The following is a 23,009-nucleotide window of genomic DNA, read 5'->3' on the forward strand; positions in this document are numbered from 1 at the left end:
TGCTATGCTGGCAGAGTTCAATAGTTGCAACAGACACAGACGACATGGCCCACAAAGTCTAAAATATTCACTCTGGTCCTTTACAGAAAAAACTTCCTGACCCCTGGTTTAAATCATCCTGCATCACCTAAAATGTGTGTATGAGTAGGAAGTACTGTATTTTCAATATACTACAGATGTAGCCATAGTGCCATATTACTCTGCTGTTTCTAACCATAGTTAACAAAAAATATCACTATAATCTACTATCATATATTGCCTTTAGTGTGTCCAAATGCTGCTGAATTATAGTATCCCAAACTAGAAAGTACTGCCATCCTGACTTCGTACCTGTCTGAGGGGACCGGGTTCTGCCGCCATGTGGGACTATAATACATTGTACTGATGCATATGGTACATAGTATTGTAATGGTGAAGGCAGAAGGCCCTGCCTCTTAGTGGCTCTAGCAATCTGGGTAACTTGCTTGTTAAGTCCAGTTTCCTCATCAGTGAAATGGGAATAATAACAGGTGTAGGAAATGATGATGGAAATTCTCTGCACAGTAACTTGTAAATAGAAGCTCTCATAAACAGAATCATGGAAATGGTTTATTCATTCTGCAAACACTTGCTGGGTGTCACTGAAATTGAGAAGCAATTAAAAGCATGGGGAATTCAGACAGTTGAGCTCCCTCCTACAAGGTATAGGAGGGGAGACTTGAGAGTGAACAGGGAAAATGCCAGCGCCCTGTGAATACCTTGCTCTGAAAGAAACCGGCAGGTGGAGAGCGAGGATTCCCTGGTGTTCAGTGGAAGACTGCTGAGGCCTGAAGGACAAGAAGGACCCCATCATCTGAGTATTTTAAGATATGATATACAGGGATTGCTACTGAATTGAATCTGTACATTAGTAGCTTACACTATGTAAGGGATTCCTAGCATGGTGGAGCAAAGGTACACAATTTAGATGTCACGTGGGGATCCGGAATGTCTGTGGCATCTATTATTTTGTTTTAAACTTCCTCTTGCCTCAAACTGTGACAACCTAAAAATGTTTCCAGATATTTCCGAACGTTCTCTAGTGGGCAAAGCTGCCCAGGATTTGTAATTACTGGATTAGGAAACATATCCTAATGGAAATGATGCCTGCAAAGTCCCTAGTAGGAATTGCAGCTGCTAAGAGCTAGATATATAAAACAAAGTCACATGAGTAGAAATGCCCCTGACAGGCTCCCCAGCATATGTGTGCTAATTAGAGGCATCTTCACAAAGCTCCCGAATCACACACACTGCAAATGGCCCTCAAGGGTCTTCTAAATTATTATGACCTCTAATATTGAGAGTAATAAAACTGTGCTCTTCTGCCTATTATTTTAATATTTTATTAAACTATACAGACTCTTAAAACAAGAGAAATATTACCCTCTGCAGTGCTATACTTAGAGAATGTGGTCCACTGGAGAAGGGAATGGCAAACCACTTCAGTATTCTTGCCTTGAGAACCCCATGAACAGTATGAAAAGGCAAAATGATAGGATACTGAAAGAGGAACTCCCCAGGTCAGTAGGTGCCTAATATGCTACTGGAGATCAGTGGAGAAATAACTCCAGAAAGAATGAAGGGATGGAGCCAAAGCAAAAAGAATACCCAGCTGTGGATGTGACTGGTGATAGAAGCAAGGTCCGATGCTGTGAAGAGCAATATTGCATAGGGACCTGGAATGTCAGGTCTATGAATCAAGACAAATTGGAAGTGGTCAAACAGGAGATGGCAAGAGTGAATGTCGACATTCTAGGGATCAGCGAACTGAAATGGACTGGAATGGGTGAATTTAACTCAGATGACCATTATATCTACTACTGCGGGCAGGAATCTCTCAGAAGAAATGGAGTAGCCATCATGGTCAACAAAAGAGTCCGAAATGCAGTACTTGGATGCAATCTCAAGAACGACAGAATGATCTCTGTTCGTTTCCAAGGCAAACCATTCAATATCACAGTAATTCCCAACCAGTAACGATGAAGAAGCTGAAGTTGAATGGTTCTATGAAGACCTACAAGACCTTTTAGAACTAACACCCAAAAAAGAAGTCCTTTTCATTATACGGGACTGGAATGCAAAAGTAGGAAGTCAAGAAACACCTGGAGTAACAGGCAAATTTGGCCTTGGAATACGGAATGAAGCAGGGCAAAGACTAATAGAGTTTTGCCAAGAAAACGCACTGGTCATAACAAACACCCTCTTCCAACAACACAAGAGAAGACTACACATGGACATCACCAGATGGTCAACACCAAAATCAGACTGATTATATTCTTTGCAGCCAAAGATGGAGAAGCTCTATACAGTCAGCAAGAACAAGACAGGAGCTGACTGTGGCTCAGACCATGAACTCCTTATTGCCAAATTCAGACTTAAACTGAAGAAAGTAGGGAAAACCACTACACCATTTAGGTATGACCTAAATCAAATCCCTTATGATTATACAGTGGAAGTGAGAAATAGATTTAAGGGCCTAAATCTGATAGACAGAGTGCCTGATGAACTATGGAATGAGGCTCATGACATTGTACAGGAGACAGGGATCAAGACCATCCCCATGGAAAAGAAATGCAAAAAAGCAAAATGGCTGTCTGGGGAGGCCTTACAAATAGCTGTGAAAAGAAGAGAAGTGAAAAGCAAAGGAGAAAAGGAAAGATATAAACATGTGAATGCAGAGTTCCAAAGAATAGCAAGAAGAGATAAGAAAGACTTCTTCAGCGATCAGTGCAAAGAAATAGAGGAAAACAACAGAATGGGAAAGACTAGGGATGTCTTCAAGAAAATCAGAGATACCAAAGGAACATTTCATGCAAAGATGGGCTGGATAAAGGACAGAAATGGTATGGACCTAACAGAAGCAGAAGATATTAAGAAGAGGTGGCAAGAATACACAGAAGAACTGAACAAAAAAGATCTTCATGACCCAGATAATCACGATGGTGTGATCACTGACCTAGAGCCAGACATCCTGGAATGTGAAGTCAAGTGGGCCTTAGAAAGCATCACTACGAACAAAGCTAGTGGAGGTGATGGAATTCCAGTTGAACTATTCCAAATCCTGAAAGATGATGCTGTGAAAGTGCTGCACTCAATATGCCAGCAAATGTGGAAAACTCAGCAGTGACCACAGGACTGGAAAAGGTCAGTTTTCATTCCAATCCCAAAGAAAGCCAATGCCAAAGAATGCTCAAACTACAGCACAATTGCACTCATCTCACACGCTAGTAAAGTCATGCTCAACATTCTCCAGGCCAGGCTTCAGCAATATGTGAACCGTGAACTTCCTGATGTTCACGCTGATTTTAGAAAAGGCAGAGGAACCAGAGATCAAATTGCCAACATCTGCTGGATCATGGAAAAAGCAAGAGAAAACAGAAAAACATCTATTTCTGCTTTATTGACTATGCCAATGCCTTTGACTGTGTGGATCACAATTAAGTGTGGAAAATTCTGAAAGAGATGGGAATACCAGACCACCTGATCTGCCTCTTGAGAAATTTGTATGCAGGTCAGGAAGCAACAGTTAGAACTGGACATGGAACAACAGACTGGTTCCAAATAGGAAAAGGAGTATGTCAAGGCTGTATATTGTCACCCTGTTTATTTAACTTCTATGCAGAGTACATCATGAGTAATGCTGGGCTGGAAGAAACACAAGCTGGAATCAAGATTGCCGGGAGAAATATCAATAACCTCAGATATGCAGATGACACCACTCTTATGGCAGAAAGTGAAGAGGAACTCAAAAGCCTCTTGATGAAGGTGAAAGTGGAGAGTGAAAAAGTTGGCTTAAAGCTGAACATTCAGAAAATGAAGATCATGGCATCCGGCCCCACCACTTCATGGGAAATAGATGGGGAAACAGTGGAAACAGTGTCAGACTTTATTTTTCTGGGCTCCAAAATCACTACAGATGGTGACTGCAGCCATGAAATTAAAAGACGCTTACTCCTTGGAAGGAAAGTTATGACCAACCTAGATAGCATATTCAAAAGCAGAGACATTACTTTGCCAACAAAGGTTCGTCTAGTCAAGGCTATGGTTTTTCCTTGGTCATGCATGGATGTGAGATTTGGACTGTGAAGAAGGGTGAGTGCTGAAGAATTGATGCTTTTGAACTGTGGTGTTGGAGAAGACTCTTGAGAGTCCCTTGGACTGCAAGGAGATCCAACCAGTCCATTCTGAAGGAGATCAGCCCTGGGATTTCTTTGGAAGGAATGATGCTAAAGCTGAAACTGCAGTACTTTGGCCACTTGATGCGAAGAGTTGACTCATTGGAAAAGACTCTGATGCTGGGAGGGATTGGGGGCAAGAGGAGAAGGGGACAACAGAGGATGAGATGGCTGGATGGCATCACTGACTCGATGGACGTGAGTCTGTGTGAACTCTGGGAGTTGGTGATGGACAGGGAAGCCTGGCATGCTGCGATTCATGGGGTCGCAAAAAGTCGGACACGACTGAGCGACTGATCTGATCTGATCTGATCTGCTGCTAAGTCATGTCTGACTCTGTGCGACCCCATATACGGCAGCCCACCAGGTCCCCCGTCCCTGGGATTCTCCAGGGAAGAACACTGGAGTGGGTTGCCATTTCCTTCTCCAATGCATGAAAGTGAAAAGTGAAAGTGAAGTTGCTCAGTCATGTTTGACTCTTAGCGACCCCATGGACTGCAGCCCACCAGGCTCCCCTGTCCCTTGGATTCTCCAGGCAAGAACACTGGAGTGGGTTGCCATTTCCTTCTCCAATGCATGAAAGTGAAAAGTGAAAGTGAAGTCGCTCAGTCGTTTCCGACCCTCAGCGACCCCATGGACTGCAGCCTACCAGGCTCCTCCGTCCATGGGATTTTCCAGGCAAGAGTACTGGAGTGGGGTGCCATTGCCTTCTCCAGAATAATAATGCTACAGTTCCTTATTTTGCAACTGCTTCATATATTGAATAGTACTTTTTACCACTGCCATTACTATCTTATTTTAGTGTCCTATGTCATCTTAGTCTAATGAAGGTATAGCATATGGAGTGGCTCTTTTGTTATTTTAGGACAGATAAAGGCATCACACAAATATTCTCATCTATACTGTGATTTATTAGTCTAACTTCAATAACTACTGCACTTGTTCTACTATATTTTTGTGAATGTTCACGTATATGAAAGCTTTCTACAGTTTAGGAAGAATACTGCTACAGTTTAGGAAGAATACTGCTAGCTCCAGGTGACTTCTGAATCCATTAACTTATTATATGGAATGTCAAAGCTTATAATTTTAGTAACTGTACCATACAGTTAGATTTAACTGTATCACTTTAAAGTTTATCTTAATTATAAGTAGCAAACCAAACATTTTAATAAAACTTTCTGTGATAAGATCCCTTTGGAGACAATTGGCATCAATCATTAGTACTGTCAGTAGAAGTTTTCAAAAACTGGCAATGGCAGGATAACAGAGGATATTCTATTACTCCATGCTCTCTCCGTAACGCTGACCCTCCCACACAGCGCTATAGCATGGGGACAGGTAGACACAACCGCCCTCTATGCTGGAACTGCAACTCTTGCTACTACCGTCACTTGCTTACTTGCTTAAATGTTTACTGAGGGTCTGCTCTGAGCTGGATACTCTACTCTTCTCTCCTTGGAGACGAGAATACAGCAGTGACAAAATAAAAAACAACAAATAAAATCCTTGCCTTCTTGGTGTTTATATTCACCTGGGGAGAGACAAACGCTAAACAAATCCAGTGGTGATAACTGCTATGGCAGAATATCAAGCAGGGAAGAGAGAAGGGGTGAAGGCATGTGCAAGTTACAACTATAAACAAGGAGGTCAGCGTGGACTGCCACAAAAGAAGGACCTGAAGAAGGTAAGGGAGGAAAGCATGTGGGTATCTGGGAGAAAGAGCATCTCATGATGAGGGAATAGCAAGTGCAAAGACCCTGAGGCAGGTGTCCACTTAGCATGCTTGAGGAGTAGGAAGACTTTGTGGGTTGGAGAAATAGTAATTGAAAGAAGCAAAACAATGCAGTACTATTATTCTTATAAATACTAGAATCATTATAGTATAAAGTAGTATGATAACATCAGTTTTTCTAAAATATCAATAGGATAATGCAGCCTTTTTTTTAAGAGTTTGATTTCTCCACGTGACTTTTAGATGTTTGTCCTCTAAAGAAAGGCATTCTCATTTCTACCTAGGCACAGAAATTATTCCACTTGGAATGGTTATTTTGGAATCACAATCCAGTGGAATCTATTTTCTTTGGTTCACGATCCAGTGTTTTAATGCTTACAGGTCTGAGTAGTTTCACATTCTGTAACATATAAGACCGAATTTCATCTCTTGTTTATGAGGAAAGCTAGAAGCCAAATTCTCAAGCAATAAAGTTGAGTCATTTGTAGTCACCATTCTTTCCTCCTTCAAGTCTTCTCAGAACAAATTCCTAGGGTTTATGACTTCTTTATTTCTATTCCCAAATACTTCAACACTTAAATATTATGGAAGCTTGTGTTCTCATCCAAATTATGATTTCTATTGAAGTTTTGTTCAACAAAATTCAGGGTTCTGTGCAATAAATTCTTCTGATGTAGATGATATTTTGATTTACTTCTGTAAATATTTTTAAAACAGAGTAGAGCATCTAAACAATTGTTAAATGTTTGTCTAGAATCTGCTTTAGAGTAAAGTCTCTGCCAACAACCATTATTTTCTTGCCGTCTGGAATGGGTGACTTTTTCATGCACTTTTCAGTCTGTTTTCTCAGCAATAAAATGATAACAAAACCCAAACCAGGAGATTATGATTTTAACATACTTTATTTAAAAAGTACACAGTTTTAAATTGGTTTCAATGGGTTTCAAGCAGAAGGGATGCTGCCCACTTGCAGTCCCGTTTCTGATGAAGGATGATAATAATGTAGCAAACTCACATTTGCATGACTGGCAAAGTAAAAAGATAACTTTTCTGTCAACATATTTTTAAGAGTTTGTATCACGCACAGTTTAAAATCATGAGATGCTGATGGTTGGACTATATTTCATGTCTCCTATGTCGCACCATAGTTTGGTTCACAGTTTATCCATAATTTAGCATGCCAAGAGAACATCTCCATCAGTGTCACCTTGAGAAGAGCATCAAAAGCAGAGGGAACAGGATCAGGACCATCTTGGCCTTGAGATTCGGTGCACCCCCACACTCCCTTGCATTCTCCTACAGGGAAAGGCAGGGTTGGTTAGAGCAGAGACAGATTCCAAGATGCCTTAAACTTCCCAAGGTATGTGGCGTCCCCAGATCTCTCCCTGCTCTTCAGCATATGAACAAAATCATTTGGAATCTAGATAATGTCCAGGAAATGGACTTGTGTACATTTCATCACATTAGTAAAGACAATCTCTGACTTCACTTGTCAATGCATAAAATATGCAAAATGACTTTTTGCATACTACAATGCAGAACACTCAAGAGGTAAAGGACTGTTGGTAGAGATGTCTGTTGTGATTATTTTATAAAAGCAAAATATTGACCTTCTAAGTAAATGATCACATCTCAGATCATTTCAGAGACTTGGCTATGGAAGGTTTTATTAACACGTGTGACTTCTTTTTAATTTCAGGGAAGGGAGGTTCTGTTTTACAAAAATTAAATCATATTATTTACTCCTTTCTGTACCATGATTTTCATCTACTAATTGACAGAAATTTCTCCATGTTCATTATTGTAAATTTCTTTTATTCATTCTTTTTTTTTTTTCCTTACTGATGGTTGTTCATCTTCTCAGGTGTTCTCTACTGTTACAAAGAGTGTTGAATGCAAGTCCTTCGCCAAAATTGGTATTTGTTCCTGCTCTGGCCTAAGGTAAAGATGTCCAGGAATAAGAGTGAAGAGCTAAAGGATATTTTTGCCTTCAATGGCTATTGCCAGATACTTCATTGGTACCTGTATTTTCTGATCATCCAATGACTTGTATCTTTCATGTCCTTGGTTAATTGTTTCTTTTTTTTTTAAGATCTTTTTTTAATATATTATAGTTCATTTTTAAAGTCTTTACTGAACTTGGTACAACATTGCTTCTGTTTCTTAAATTTTGGTTTCTTGGCCATGAGGCATGCAGGACCCCAGTTCCCCAGCCAGGGATTGAACTTGCACCCCCTGCAGTAGAAGGCAAAGTCCCAACCACTGGACCTCTAGGAAAGTCTCAGAGCTTGGTCTATTTTTAAATGCAGTTTTTCTTCATTAATTTAAAGAGCTTTTTATGCTTTCATTTATAAATGTTCTCAGGTTCTATAAATTGGATACTGACTCTCAGTTATCCTTTTTATCAAAGGTTATAATTTTTATATAGTTAAATAAATCTGTTTTTCTTCCATTTTTTCTGGTCTTAGATAGGAAGGTCTCTCCAATACCTAGAATTTTTTTTTTTCTTTTAGAAATGTCATTGGCATATAATTGATCTACAATGTTGTATTAATTTCTGTTGTACAACAAAGTGTACTATATATATATGCATATATATGGTATGCATATTTATGCACATATATGCATAAAATACCCATTTTATTTTCCATTATGGTTTATCACAGAATGAGTAAAGTTCCTTGTGCTATACAGTAGGACCTTGTTGTTTATCCACCCCATTTATAATAGCTTTCACTTGTTAACCCCAAATTTCCAATCCTTTCCCCCCACCTCTATATCTGTCATTTTGTTTCTGTTTTGTAGATATGCTCATTTGTGACATATTTTAGATTCCACATATAAGGGATATCATATGGTATTTGTCTTTCTCTTTCTGATTTAGTTCAGCTAGTATAATAATCTCTAGGTTCCTCCATGTTGCTTGAAATGGCATTATTTCATTCTTTTGTATGGCTGAGTAATATTCCATTATATATATATACACACACTACACATCTTTATAGATTCATCTGTTGGTGGACACTTAGATTGTTTCTATGTTTTGCCTACTGTAAACAGTGCTGTTGTGAAGACAGGGGCGCATATATCTTTTCAAATGATATTTTGGTCTGGATACATGCCCAGCAGTGAGATTGCTGGATCATACGGCAACCCTACTTTTACCTTTATGAGGAACATCCATATTGTTTCCCGTAGCGGCTGCACTAATTTACATTCTGATCACAGTGTAGGAGGGTTCCCTTTTCTCCACATTCCCTTCAGCATTGTTATTTGTACACCTTTTAGTGATGGTCATTCTGACTGGTATAAGGTGGTGTCTCATTGTAGTGGTGATTTGCATTTCTCTAATAATTAGTGAGGAGAAGGCAATGGCACCCCACTCCAGTACTCTTGCCTGGAAAATCCCATGGACGGAGGAGCCTGGTAGGCTGCAGTCCATGGGGTCGCTAGGAGTCTAAGTGATGATGAGTATCTTTTCATGTGCCTGTTGGTCATCTGTATGTCTTCTCTGCAGAAATGTCTATTTAGGTCATCTGCTCATTTTTCAACTGGGCTCCCTGGCTTTGTTTTGTTTTTGAGTTGTATGAGCTGTTGTATATTTTGGAAATTAAGCCCTTTCAGTTGCATCATTTGCAAATATTTTCTTCTACCCCTTAGGTATTCCTTTTGTTTTGTTTATAGTTTTCTTTGCTGTATAAAAGCTTATAAGTTTGACTAGGTCTCATTTGTTTATTTTTACTTTATTTCTATTGCCTTAGGAGAATGACCTAAGAAAACACTGGTACAATTTATACCAGAGAATGTCTTGCCTATGTTTTCTTCTAGGAGTTTTATGGTGCTATGTCTTGTATTTAAACCTCTAAGGCATTGTGAATTTATTTTCGTGTATGGTGTGAGGATGTGTTCTAACTTCACTGATTTACATCTGACTGTCCAGCTTTCCCAACACCACTTGTTGAAGAGGTTATCTTTTTCCCATTGTATATTCTTGCCTCCTTTGTTGAAGATTAATTGACATAGGCGTGTGGGTTTATTTCTCGGCTTTCTATCCTGCTCCATTATCCGTATGTCTGTTTTTGTGGCAACGCTATGCTGTTTTGATTACTATAGCTTTGTAGCACTGTCTTAAGCCTGGGATGGTGATGCCTCCTGCTTTGTTCTTTTTTCTCAGATCAGCTTTGGTGATTCTGGGTCTTTCATGGTAACATATAAACTTTAAGATTATTTGCTCTAGTTCTGTGAAATGTTGTGGGTGTTTTGATAGAGAATCTGTAGACTGCTTTGTGTACTATGTCCATTTTAATAATGCTAATTCTTCCAATCCAGAAGTATGGGTCCAATCCCTAGAATTTCTTATGAGACCATCATTTACCATTCAGGTCCATTCTATGTTCTCCCCTTTGAACTGAACTTCTGTCATATGTAGGAGTATCTATTCTTTTCCACTGACTTCATCCTACTGGGTCTAGAACCTTAAAGAAAAAAACAGTGGTTTTTTTTTTTTTGGTCATTGTTGTTGCTCTCTTGTTTTTTAGTGTTTATCATGTATCTAGTTTCCAAAGCAAGTTGTCTTATTAATTTTAAAAGATTTTTACTCTTGTGAATTTAATGCTAAGTATGCAGTTCCACCAGGGACGGCTGCCGGGAGGAGCAACCCAACGTCCAAGGTGCGGTGGCTGCCCGTGCGCAGGAGGGCCTAGAGGAGCTATCCAACACTGAAGGTCAGGAAGGGCGGAGGTGAGGAGATACCCCTGGCCTGAGGTAAGAAGTGGTGGCTGCGCTTTGCTGCAGCAGCCGTGAAGAGATACCCAACGCCCAAGGTAAGAGAAACCCAAGTAAGATGGTAGGTGTTGCAAGAGGGCATCAGAGGGCAGACACACTGAAACCATACTCACAGGAAACTAGTCAATCTAATCACACTAGGACCACAGCCTTGTCTAACTCAATGAAACTAAGCCATGCCCGTGGGGCAACCCAAGATGGGCAGGTCATGGTGGAGAGATCTGACAGAATGTGGTTCACTGGAGAAGGGAATGGCAAACCCTTCAGTATTCTTGCCTTGAGAACCCCATGAACAGTATGAAAAGGCAAAATTATAGGATACTGAAAGAGAAACTCCCCAGATCAGTAGGTGCCCAATACGCTACTGGAGATCAGTGGAGAAATAACTCCAGAAAGAATGAAGGGATGGAGCCAAAGCAAAAAGAATACCCAGCTGTGGATGTGACTGGTGATAGAAGCAAGGTCCGTTGCTGTAAAGAGCAATATTGCATAGGAACCTGGAATGTCAGGACCATGAATCAAGGGAAATTGGAAGTGGTCAAACAAGAGATGGCAAGAGTGAATGTCGACATTCTAGGGATCAGCGAACTGAAATGGACTGGAATGGGTGAATTTAACTCAGATGACCATTATATCTACTACTGTGGACAGGAATCCCTCAGAAGAAATGAAGTAGCCATCATGGTCAATAAAAGAGTCCGAAATGCAGTACTTGGATGCGATCTCAAAAACAACAGAATGATCTCTGTTTGTTTCCAAGGCAAAACATTCACTATCACAGTAATCTAAGTCTATGCCCCAACCAGTAACGCTGAAGAAGCTGAAGTTGAATGGTTCTATGAAGACTTACAAGACCTTTTAGAACTAACACCCCAAAAAGATGTCCTTTTCATTATAGGGGACTAGAATGCAAAATTAGGAACTCAAGAAACACCTGGAGTAACAGGTAAATTTGGCCTTGGAACACGGAATGAAGCAGGGCAAAGACTAATAGAATTTTGCCAAGAAAATGCACTGGTCATAGCAAACACCCTCTTCCAACAACACAAGAGAAGACTCTATACATGGACATCACCAGATGGTCAACACCGATATCAGATTGATTATATTCTTTGCAGCCAAAGATGGAGAAGCTCTATACAGTCAACAAAACAAGACTAGGAGCTGACTGTGGCTCAGATCATGAACTTCTTATTACAAAATTCAGACTTAAATTTAAGAAAGTAGGGAAAACCACTACACCATTCAAGTATGACCTAAATCAAATCCCTTATGTTATACAGCAGAAGTGAGAAATAGATTTAAGGGCCTAGATTTGATAGATAGAGTGCCTGATGAACCATGGAATGAGGTTTGTGACATTGTACAGGAGACAGGGATCAAGACCATCCTCATGGAAAAGAAATGCAAAAAAGCAAAATGGCTGTCTGGTGAGGCCTTACAAATAGCTGTGAAAGAAGAGAAGTGAAAAGCAAAGGAGAAAAGAAAGATATAAGCATCTGAATGCAGAGTTCCAAAGAATAGCAAGAAGAGATAAGAAAGCCTTCCTCAGCAATCAATGCAAAGAAATAGAGGAAAACAACAGAATGGGAAAGACTAGGGATCTCTTCAAGAAAATTAGAGATACCAAGGCAACATTTCATGCAAAGATGGGCTCGATAAAGGACAGAAATGGTATGGACCTAACAGAAGCAGAAGATATTAAGAAGAGGTAGCAAGAATAAACAGAAGAACTGAACAAAAAAGATCTTCATGACCCAGATAATCACGATGGTGTGATCACTGACCTAGAGCCAGACATCCTGGAATGTGAAGTCAAGTGGGCCTTAGAAAGCATCACTACGAACAAAGCTAGTGGAGGTGATGGAATTCCAGTTGAGCTATTTCAAACCCTGAAAGTTGATGCTGTGAAAATGCTGCACTCAATATGCCAGCAAATGTGGAAAACTCAGCAGTGGCCACAGGACTGGAAAAGGTCAGTTTTAATTCCAGTCCCAAAGAAAGACAATGCCAAAGAATGCTCAAACTACCACACAATTGCACTCATGTCACATGCTAGTAAAGTCACGCTCAAAATTCTCCAGGCCAGGCTTCAGCAATACGTGCACCGTGAACTTCCTGATGTTCAAGCTGGTTTTAGAAAAGGCATAGGAACCAGCAATCAAATTGCCAACATCTGCTGGATCATGGAAAAAGCAAGAGAGTTCCAGAAAAACATCTATTTCTGCTTTATTGACTATGCCAATGCCTTTGACTGTGTGGATCACAATTAAGTGTGGAAAATTCTGAAAGAGATGGGAATACCAGACCACCTGATCTGCCTCTTGAGAAATTTGTATGCAGGTCAGGAAGCAACAGTTAGAACTGGACATGGAACAACAGACTGGTTCCAAATAGGAAAAGGAGTATGTCAAGGCTGTATATTGTCACCCTGTTTATTTAACTTCTATGCAGAGTACATCATGAGAAATGCTGGGCTGGAAGAAACACAAGCTGGAATCAAGATTGCCGGGAGAAATATCAATAACCTCAGATATGCAGATGACACCACCCTTATGGCAGAAGTGAAGAGGAACTAAAAAGCTTCTTGATGTAGTGAAAGTGGAGAGTGAAAAAGTTGGCTTAAAGCTCAACATTCAGAAAACGAAGATCATGGCATCTGATCCCATCACTTCATGGGAAATAGATGGGGAAACAGTGGAAACAGTGTCAGACTTTATTTTTCTGGGCTCCAAAATCACTACAGATGGTGACTGCAGCAATGAAATTAAAAGATGCTTACTCCTTGGAAGGAAAGTTATGACCAACCTAGATAGCATATTCAAAAGCAGAGACATTACTTTGCCAACAAAGGTCCGTCTAGTCAAGCCTATGGGTTTTCCAGTGGTCATATATGGATGTGAGAGTTGGACTATGAAGAAAGCTGAGCACCGAAGAATTGATGCTTTTGAACTGTGGTGTTGGAGAAGACTCTTGAGAGTCCCTTGGACTGCAGGGAGATCCAACCAGTCCATTCTAAAGGAGATCAGCCCTGGGTGTTCTTTGGAAGGAATGATGCTAAAGCTGAAACTCTAGTACTTTGGCCACCTCATGCGAAGAGTTGACTCATTGGAAAAGGCTCTGATGCTGGGAGGGATTGGGGGCAAGAGGAGAAGGGGACGACAGAGGATGAGATGGCTGGATGGCGTCACTGACTCGATGGACGTGAGTTTGAGTGAACTCCGGGAGTGGGTGATGGACAGGGAGGCCTCTCGTGCTGCGATTCATGGGGTCACAAAGAGTCTGACACGACTGAGCTACTGAAGTGAACTGAACTGATGCAGTTCTGGGAAGAAGGAAACAGCAACCCACTCCAGTATTCTTGCCCAGGGAATCCTGTGCACAGAGGAGCCTGGTGGGCTGTGTCTGTGGGGTCGCACAGAGTCGGACATGACTGAAGGGACTTAGAATGCATGCATGCACTGGAGAAGGAAATAGCAACCCACTCCAGTATTCTTGCCTGGAGAATCCTGGGGATGGAGGAGCCTGGTGGGCTGCCGTCTATGGGGTCGCAGAGTCAGACACAACTGAAGCAACTTAGCAGCAGCAGCACCATGCAGTTCTGGTTTCAAATGAAGTGGCTTTATTGTTTTGGGGCAATCGTTCATATTTCTATTTTACATAGACCTTTTACTAGAGGTGATCATTGGATTTTATCAAAAGCCTTTACAGCATATGTTATCGAACTATCCCTTGAACATAGAAACAAACATTCTCAATAAATTCCAAATTCTTCTTAGCAGTACACTGACTTTAAAATATTTTGTAGTATTTGGATAGTTTAAATAACATTAAAATTATTTGGTATTTACAGGTGACATTAACACTCAGTGGGCTACGGTGGCATTTTACAAAAAATAAATATCCTCTCAGTATCCCTATAATAATTGGTCTAGGCCAGTTTTCTATTTTTCAAGATGGAGGTGGAGTGTTTTTAAATTGTAATTTTGTTACTATATTTAAATTTTTTTGCCTACAACTTTGAAGGACATAATTCACCTACGTCTATAAGTTTACTTTTTTACCACAAGCTTAATTTTTTCTCTGATCACCACTTTTGGTATAAATGTAGCGCCTTTATAGTTGTGACCTCATGTGTTACAGGGAGTTTAAAGGCTTATCATCCCACATTTAGATACTGCGACTCTTGATCTGACATTAGTATTGTGACTTTTGCTTTACATGATTTTTTTATAAGTAAAAGGCTGTCTAAAAGTAAGCAAGGGAAAATAACTTTAACTACAATTTGAAATAAGTAAAACAAGATGGTCAGAGCCACTTTATGTGTAATAGTGGAAAGTGGTAAAACTATAGCACATTTGTAAAAGGGAAGATAGTAAAGAGGCTTTTAAAAATATATGTGAATATAATAAGAAAAGACTATTAAGTAAAGACTAAATAAGAAGGCATTGAGAGGCTGAATGTAGAATAGCATTAGCCTTCCAATATATTATTTCTTGGTTTGCCTGAAAGGGATGATTTTCTCAAGAGTAAACTTTTGAGCTATAGTTCTCTGATGGCTGTGAGATCCTCATGGAGAATCTGATGGTAAAAGAGTAGGAGGGGGTATCAGATTACCTCAGGATGGAAGCCATGACAAGATTCCGGACGCCTTCTGATCTTCTGGGCCTTTAAACGTTCACACTTAAGCGATTCATTATGTTGACTGTAGTTAAGGCATATTTCCAAGACGCTCCTTTTCCTTATTCTGCATTTCAGATGTCAAAACTTGGCACTTAGTTCCCTTAACACCTGCTCTCTAACAGTGGAAAGAATATCATCTCTCCCTCTCTGAGATTCCTCCCCTGGGTTTCCTACTGTTGCTCCCCCTTACCAGCTTCATCAGTCATGGCTGGACTGACACACAAAAGGATATACCTGATTTCAATGGGTGCCATGGTGATGGGGGCCACAGACTCACAGAGGCAGCTGCTGTCCACCACCACCATGAACAAATTGCTGCTCGGGATCTGCTGGATGACAAAGGACCTGTTGGAACAAGAGGCAGAGAGAGAGTGAGTGGTCATTTACCATCCCCCAAGTTAATAGCCATGAGGAAAACTTCCTCCAGAGTGGGACAACTGCTATAGTATTTTGGAAAACAAATTTCAGAGACTGGTTTACTACTCAAGTTGCCTCTTTCCATGAAGCTCTTCATTTCAAATCCAAAGCTTCACTAAGAAGACAATAGCTATGTCCATACGTAGCTCACACAACTCATCTTGGAAAGACTAGACTTTATGTGCATGAAACAGGAGAGTCAGAGTTGGCTAAATTACCTCAGTTTCTAAGCTCTAAGAGGTTATGCTTTTCCAAGACTCATTTTCTTCTCTTAGGGCTTAAAAACCATTGCAAGTTGCATCTGATGTTCTTCTGAGTGTATGTTTCTCTCCTCCTCACCTCAAGGATAGACTGAAGCCATGCCATAGTAATTATAAAAGAACATGAACTTCCTAGACCTTTCCCTCAATCACTTTGCACAATGTCTGCCCATAATAGAGGTATATTGCTTAGGATGAAATCAAGGCTAGTTGGTTAAGGAGCTCCAGTCGTCTCAGAGACCAGGTCATGCTGGCACAAAGGCCATGCTACTCATGATTTTGGTGTTCTCGCAGGGGAAGATGAGCACACACATTTCGACTCCGCCATCTTGGGCATTCCGTCCTCACTTTTTTTTTTTTTAATCTTCTGGGCCCATATGTACACTTAGTCCAACATAAGTAAGTTTAATGATACCTCTTTCTCATCTGGCCCACTACATGAAATGACAATCATCATAATAATACTCCTTGAATCAGAAATACCAGCTCTTTGGAGGAACAAGTTGGAGAACAAATCCCATATTCTTCTAGAGCAAATAGATTAACTGAATATTTACCCCCAAGTCCAGAATCCTGTCACATAAACTTTTCATGATATTTTCACCAAATTCAGTTTACTCAGTTGAACTAGACTATAATCTTAAAAAAATGGCCAATTTCTCTATAAGTTATCTTTATTCATCTTCCTCTCAATAAATGTATTCTATTCTTTAGAGTATATGTAGTATAATAAGATATGAGATGAATTTTTATGATCATGATGTACAAGCTGATAGAAATACCAAAAGTATTTGATGGACACATGACTTATTTATTAATAAAATTGACAGCAAAAACTTTACAGACCTAAGTAATCCAGAATATGCTATTTTCAAATGCAGGGAACTGCAACACGTTCCAAAGAGCAGAAAGCATCAATTACATATTCTTTTAAAGTTGGATAAAATTAGAAATTAATAGCAAAAAATATAAACAACGGAAATTAATAGTTAAAAATACATCCAGTTAATCCTTGTGAATTTGAGAACAGCCCAATCTGTGCAGTGTGACCTTAAATATTTTTTATTGGGAAAAAAATCTGCAAATAAATGAACTGTGTTTTTGAAACAAGAAGCTGGAAAAGTGAGAACATAAACCTGTACCTGCATCCTACCCTCAGTCTCCCTTGTGGTATACTGGGACTGAGGACTGATGCCCCTCTCCAGAGTCCAGCCCCCAGGCTCCTGCAAGGATGTGACTGATGGACGAGGAGAGAGGTGATCATTCGTATATAAGTGGTTCCTCCTGTCTTTCTAGCCATTCTCTTCACTTTACACAAACTCCCTTAGCTTACCTTTAGCTACTACCCTGTTTCCCTGTCCTCATTTACGGTACAACTCCTAAGAAGAGGTACTGACAATCGCTCTCTCTCTCTTTCATTTTTTTCTCTTTCCCTCTCTTTCAGGTTCGCTACTTCCTCACTTCTTTCCTTTCACAAATCTACTCCAATAAGGTTGTTGTCCTTACCACACTCTTGAATCGGTTCTTATCAAGGACACCAAATAAACAACCACACTGCCTTTCTTCTCAAATCTCTTTGCCTCCACTTTCTCCTTACCTGCTCACTGTCTGCCCCCTGACAGCAAAGTGTGGTTTCCATGGGAAAAAAGCTGCTTGTGTCTGCCCATGGTGATCTTTTATCCCCAGCACCTAGAGTTATGCCTGGGACAGAGCAGATGCTCAGTAAATATTCACTGAGCCAATGACAGAATGAATTTATAAAGATAAAAGAAGAAGAAAATGCAAGTAAAAATGTGAAGATAACTAGAAGAATCAAACTCAGGCTTAAAAGAACAAGGACATAAGTCTACTTCTGACACTCCTGATCAAGAAAAAGAAGTTACAAAGTTACAGTAAAACCCAAAAGAGACAGAGGCATTGTAAACCTTTGAGTATTATGTATATCATTACAAATAATTTGAAAACTTAGAGCAAACACACGTTGGAGGATAATGTATAAATTATCAACATTTGGTCAGGCTATAAAAACACAAGCAAACCAACTGCATGAAAAAAATCTGAAATGCTCATTGAGAATCTACCCACAAATCAAAACTACCAAATCACCCAAAGAACAGATATCACTGTGTTTGTAGAAAATCCATATGAACCCACTGACCAACTATTAGAACACAGAAAAGAACCAAGCAAGTTAACCAGTTACATAATCAGCATATAAAACCACAGTCTTTCCTTGACACTGGCAATAACCAATGAAAAAATACTTAAGAAATAAAGAACCATTGATAGTATCAATAATTACTGTGAAATGCCCAAGAGTAAATCTAGTAAAAGATGTTTCTCTATGAAGAAAATGATCAAACTTTACTAAACATTAAAAAAACCCTAATTGCACAGCGGTGGTGAAAGAGAACAGTTATATATTAAAGGTGTCATTCTCCTTCAAGTAATCTTTTAATTCAAAGTAATCCCAATAAAATCCCAACAGGAATTTTGATGGAATTTGAGGTGATGATCCTAAGATTTCATATAAATATAGTCTGGACAACTGTATAAAATTGAGTTTATAAGAAAAAAAGAGAGAAGAAGGAAATTGTTTGCCCCTAATTAGTATTAAAACCCATGAGATAATTTACAGAAGAGGAAACACAGATGGACAGCTGATATGTAAAAGGGGTCCAATCTCACTAAAATTAAGTATGTGTAAATTAAAATGAAATTGAAATAATCAAACTCATTTTTTACCATCAGAATGGCAAAACTTTATGGTAATATCAAATGACTGAGAGTTTGAAGAAGTGACTATTATTTTACACTGTTGGTGGGAAAGTAAAATTTTATAGGCAATATATGAATAATTTGTTACTGTTTCAGTGAAAATGATTTAGATCCTACTTTTCCAGTAGTTTTACTTCTCAGTAAGAGAAATTATTGTTCAAGAACCCAAGAGGACATATAAAGATGCTCTTGGTAACCTTGTTCATGGAGAGGAGGAAAAAACAAAAGCCATCTGCAAGTCCATCAGTAGAGGAATGATTAAATAAGCAACAGTGTATCTCTTCCATGGTTTACTTGGCAACACTTGAAAGGGTAAAAGATGTCTATGTAGTGTTATAAAAGATATCCAAAACATAGTAAGTGGGAAAATGATGTTGCAAAACTATACACAAATATTTTTAGGAACATTTCAAAATACTCATCTCTCAGTATTTGATTCTGCTACAGAGAACAGGAAAAATAAATGGGATGGATAAGACTTATCATTTGCGTTAGGAATAACATGAGATAACACAGAAGGAATAAATGTTCAAAGCAAGTGGAACACGTGGGTAGAACACAAAAAAGATCAGAACATATGATGTGTCTTTCTAGTGATAAAAGAAATGTAAGGACCAAGTGAAATTAAATATTTTTTAAGGCACAAATCATGTCATCTCCAAACTGACAGCCATCATCTACGTTCTCCTTCAAGTCAACCCATTGGCAACTCCCTTTCTCTACCTGAGACACATAGATAGAAGTCATGGCTGCTCAACAGATTAGAGGTAGTTTACAAACTTGACCTTTCATCTCTCCAAAAAGCAAGCATGTATCGGGTCCATGCACGTTCTGTCTACTGAACCCCCATCCCTATCCTCAAGTTTGATCCTCCTATCATATCATCAGTGGTAGAGAGAGCAAGGGAGGAGGAGATGGTGGGGAGAGAACAGGATGGCAGTGGTGGAAAAGAGGAGAAGACTGGGAATAATTATCCATGGAAACGAACGTAATCTATAACACTGGAGTTCTCTATAAGGAGAATGTATACAGGTATTCTTCAAACATTTATAAAATGGAATATTGTGCTGGGAGCAAAGAACATTGATTTTCTTATTTCACAAAAGAGAAAACTGGGACTCAGAGAGCATAAGTAAACTTCTATAGAAGCTGTATGAAAAAAGACGTGATTGTGGCCATTTCAAAGATGGGGAAACAATAGATTAAGTGACTTCCCAGAGAAACACAGGCAGAGCTGCACACCTCTGGAGCCCAGGCCTGTTGTGGGACTGCAATCACAGGCAACCAGCTTTCTGTCTTGTACTGGAATTATTAGTGCTCAAGACCCTTGAGGGCAGACCCAGACTCAATATGGATGCTTAATGACGACCAGTATAGGACATTATTCCTTTTAACACATTACCCCGTAAGGTGAAGACTTCCCAAGTGTGCTCATGAAGCTCCACAGTAAGCCCCACTTATACCTCGAGTCCTAGGAGATGAAAATCTTTGCAGGCAGCTATTACTGCAGTGGAGGAAAACAACCCCCTATGAAGGATTTGCCAGCGGAAAGATTAACTGCTTTTCCATATTTTAAAGACTTACTGTCTGCTTATTAACATGGTTCTTTGGCGGGGTCTGGCCAATGTTAGCTGTACATTTATGTGCACAATGTGTATTTATGGCCCAGGGTGCAGGGTTGAACTTCATAAAACACACCTCCATCCAGCTGGGCCCAGCAGCCAGACTGACATCACTGTGGAGAGGACTGTGGCCTGGGGGGTTGGCCTGCGGGCCAGAAAAGGCGGAAGGGAAAGGCCTCAACAGAGAACCACAGCGGTCGTTTCAGCAGAGATAGGTCAAAATGCGTGAAATAAATTAGGTCCTCAAGGGACACAGAGTAGGGAAAAGGGAAGCAGTTTTGATGTGTCCATTGCCGGAACTGAAATAACCCAGTCCTCCCTCTTCCATCCACAGCAGACAGAGAAAGAACTACAGGAAAAACGATGATGCAATTTTAAGACAGCCTTCTTTGACAAGAGGGAGTAACTATCTGCCAAGGGGGCTTTGCTACCCCGATGAGGAAAGTGGTTGCACTGCTCCCCCCCAATGCTGCCTGGACAAGTTCCCAGAGGACCCCAGGATGCACGCTTTGGGAACTTTTAATTGGGTACAAAATAATGGCTTAAAAAATAATTGGGCAGGACAGAATCTTGAAACCTTTTAAACTTTTTTTAGCCTTTATTAATTTTTATCATTTACAAATTTTCCATATTTTATCCAAAGATAAAGGACAATGAGTAAGTCACAGGGAACTGATTTGAATCTGACAATGATCATGTTCTGGGTTGTAGTATTCTCAGAGTGGATCGGGTAGGGATCTCAGAGTGGCTCTCCAAAGGACCCTACTCTCTTTGGAGGTGGGGAGATGCTTGTTTCTCCCAATGTGCCCCTAAATGTCCTACACTGACCCAGGCCCATAAATTGTGGAGAGCAAGCACTGCATGACAAATGGCTTAAATTTAAACTAGAAATTAAATATGGAGGCTGTCTTCCAAATCATAGCCATGGTATCCTGTGGCATGGGAGAAGTAAAAGGGGACACCAGCGCTTACTCATGGTTCAGTTCAAACAAGGTGAAAGAATGAACAGCAGGGCCTCCCCTGCTCACACTCGGAAGTGTCGGGGAAATTTCACAGGTGAATCACATTAGCGTGTCAAGGCACATGTAGTTCTAAAACAGTTAAGCCGCTTCAGAGCACAGAGAAAGAAGAAAATACTTTGAATGCCTTTTATCAAGGGCCTTGATATAAAATCTGACCAGAAAAGAAAGGAAAGCTATAGAATAATCTCTTTTTATGAATACTGATGCAAAGATCTTACATGAAATGCAGCAAACACACTTCGGTAGGATACTCAAATATAGCACAGGGCATGAGGATTAACCCAGGAACGCAAATAAACAAGCTTATTGAGCTGTCTCAGAGTAATAGAGATAGCAACACGAAACAAATTTTTGGGGAGGGGGGGCACATGGCACATCTTGTGAGATCCTAGTTCCCTGATCATGGATCGAAGCTGGCCCTCAATGGCAAAAATGCAGAGTTCTAGCCACTAAACCACCAGGGAATTTCTGAAACAATTTTTTGTCTCTATTTTCAACCCCACTGTATTGAATTCTTATTTTCTCAACTCGAAATGATACTGTGTATAGATTCTCTAACTTTCTGACCACTTGAGGTTAATAAAATTAGTCCAATCTAGTTTACTGCTTTAATGTCGTATCTAGTTTGAAGCTCTACACTTGTCATTCCTTCAAGGTTCTATTTTCTAGCTCCTTCAGTCATTTGTGATGGGGAAATGGAGCAGCAGAGAAGCAAGCTTTTCCTACCCACCAGGCCTTGGTGCAATCTCTCACCACAGCTTTTGTAACAGTTTGGCCTTTGGTGTCCTCCATGTGGCTCAGCACCCCAGTGCTGGCTTTTTTGTGAGGTTGTCGTGGATTCCCCTGAGAACCTAGAGCTCCTCAACACAGCTCCAATACGACCATCCATGCAGTTCTTGCCTTCAGCATTCGCCCCACAGCCTCTTGCCTTTAGTGCGTACCTCACCTGGAGAGCAACCCTTTGTTGAGTTTAAGCAAAATGCCGACAATCTTCCATACTGTCCACCTGGCTCCTGGGAAACAGGTATCTTTGCTGGCCCAGCCGTAGGCCACTTGCTCTTCCCCCAAGCCTAGGGCTCTCTCTCCAGATCTCTTTCTCCTGCTTAGATAGGACACATCATCACACCTGACCCAGCAGACATTTGGCCAGTGCTGGACTTGCTCTCTTTCAGATGCTCCCAAAACACAGAAGACTCTTACAGAATTTCCCACCACCCACCTGGACCCTAGCAGGAAAAAGTATTCCCTGGAGGAAAACACCTCTTTCTATGAACCCCGATCTTGCTAGGCCCCTCACTCGCTTCTTGTGGTAGACTAAAGATGGACCAGTTGTTAACCTTCAAATAAACTTGAGAGTGGGGGTTAGGGGAGGGTTTCCAATTCTAAATTCAGTTCAGTTCAGTCGCTCAGTCGTGTCCGACTCTTTGTGACCCCATGAATCGCAGCACGCCAGGCCTCCCTGTCCATCACCATCTCCTGGAGTTCACTCAAACTCACATCCATCGAGTCGGTGA

The 23,009-nt window shown here is 40.3% G+C and overlaps 1 protein-coding gene across 5 annotated transcripts in view; it reads right to left on the reverse strand.

Annotated features, from left to right (window-relative positions):
• Nucleotides 1-568: 568 nt before the first annotated feature.
• Nucleotides 569-23,009, reverse strand: part of CACNA2D3 (calcium voltage-gated channel auxiliary subunit alpha2delta 3) — a 900,236-nt gene continuing 877,795 nt past the window's right edge. For 3 of the 5 annotated variants that reach the window (XM_059879666.1, XM_059879665.1, XM_059879668.1), the window contains 3 exons: nt 15,626-15,741; nt 15,331-15,410; nt 6,812-7,224 (listed from right to left, as the gene is read on the reverse strand). In XM_059879666.1, coding sequence (XP_059735649.1) covers nt 7,132-7,224; nt 15,331-15,410; nt 15,626-15,741 — 289 coding nt within the window. In that variant the 3' untranslated portion in view covers nt 6,812-7,131. Of the gene's footprint in view, nt 807-6,811; nt 7,225-15,330; nt 15,414-15,625; nt 15,742-23,009 lie in introns of those variants that run through there. The other 2 variants (XM_059879667.1, NM_001206751.2) reach the window with 2 other exon arrangements.

The sequence above is a fragment of the Bos taurus genome, chromosome 22, assembly GCF_002263795.3.
Source record: "Bos taurus isolate L1 Dominette 01449 registration number 42190680 breed Hereford chromosome 22, ARS-UCD2.0, whole genome shotgun sequence".
Classification (NCBI taxonomy): Eukaryota; Metazoa; Chordata; class Mammalia; order Artiodactyla; family Bovidae; genus Bos; species Bos taurus.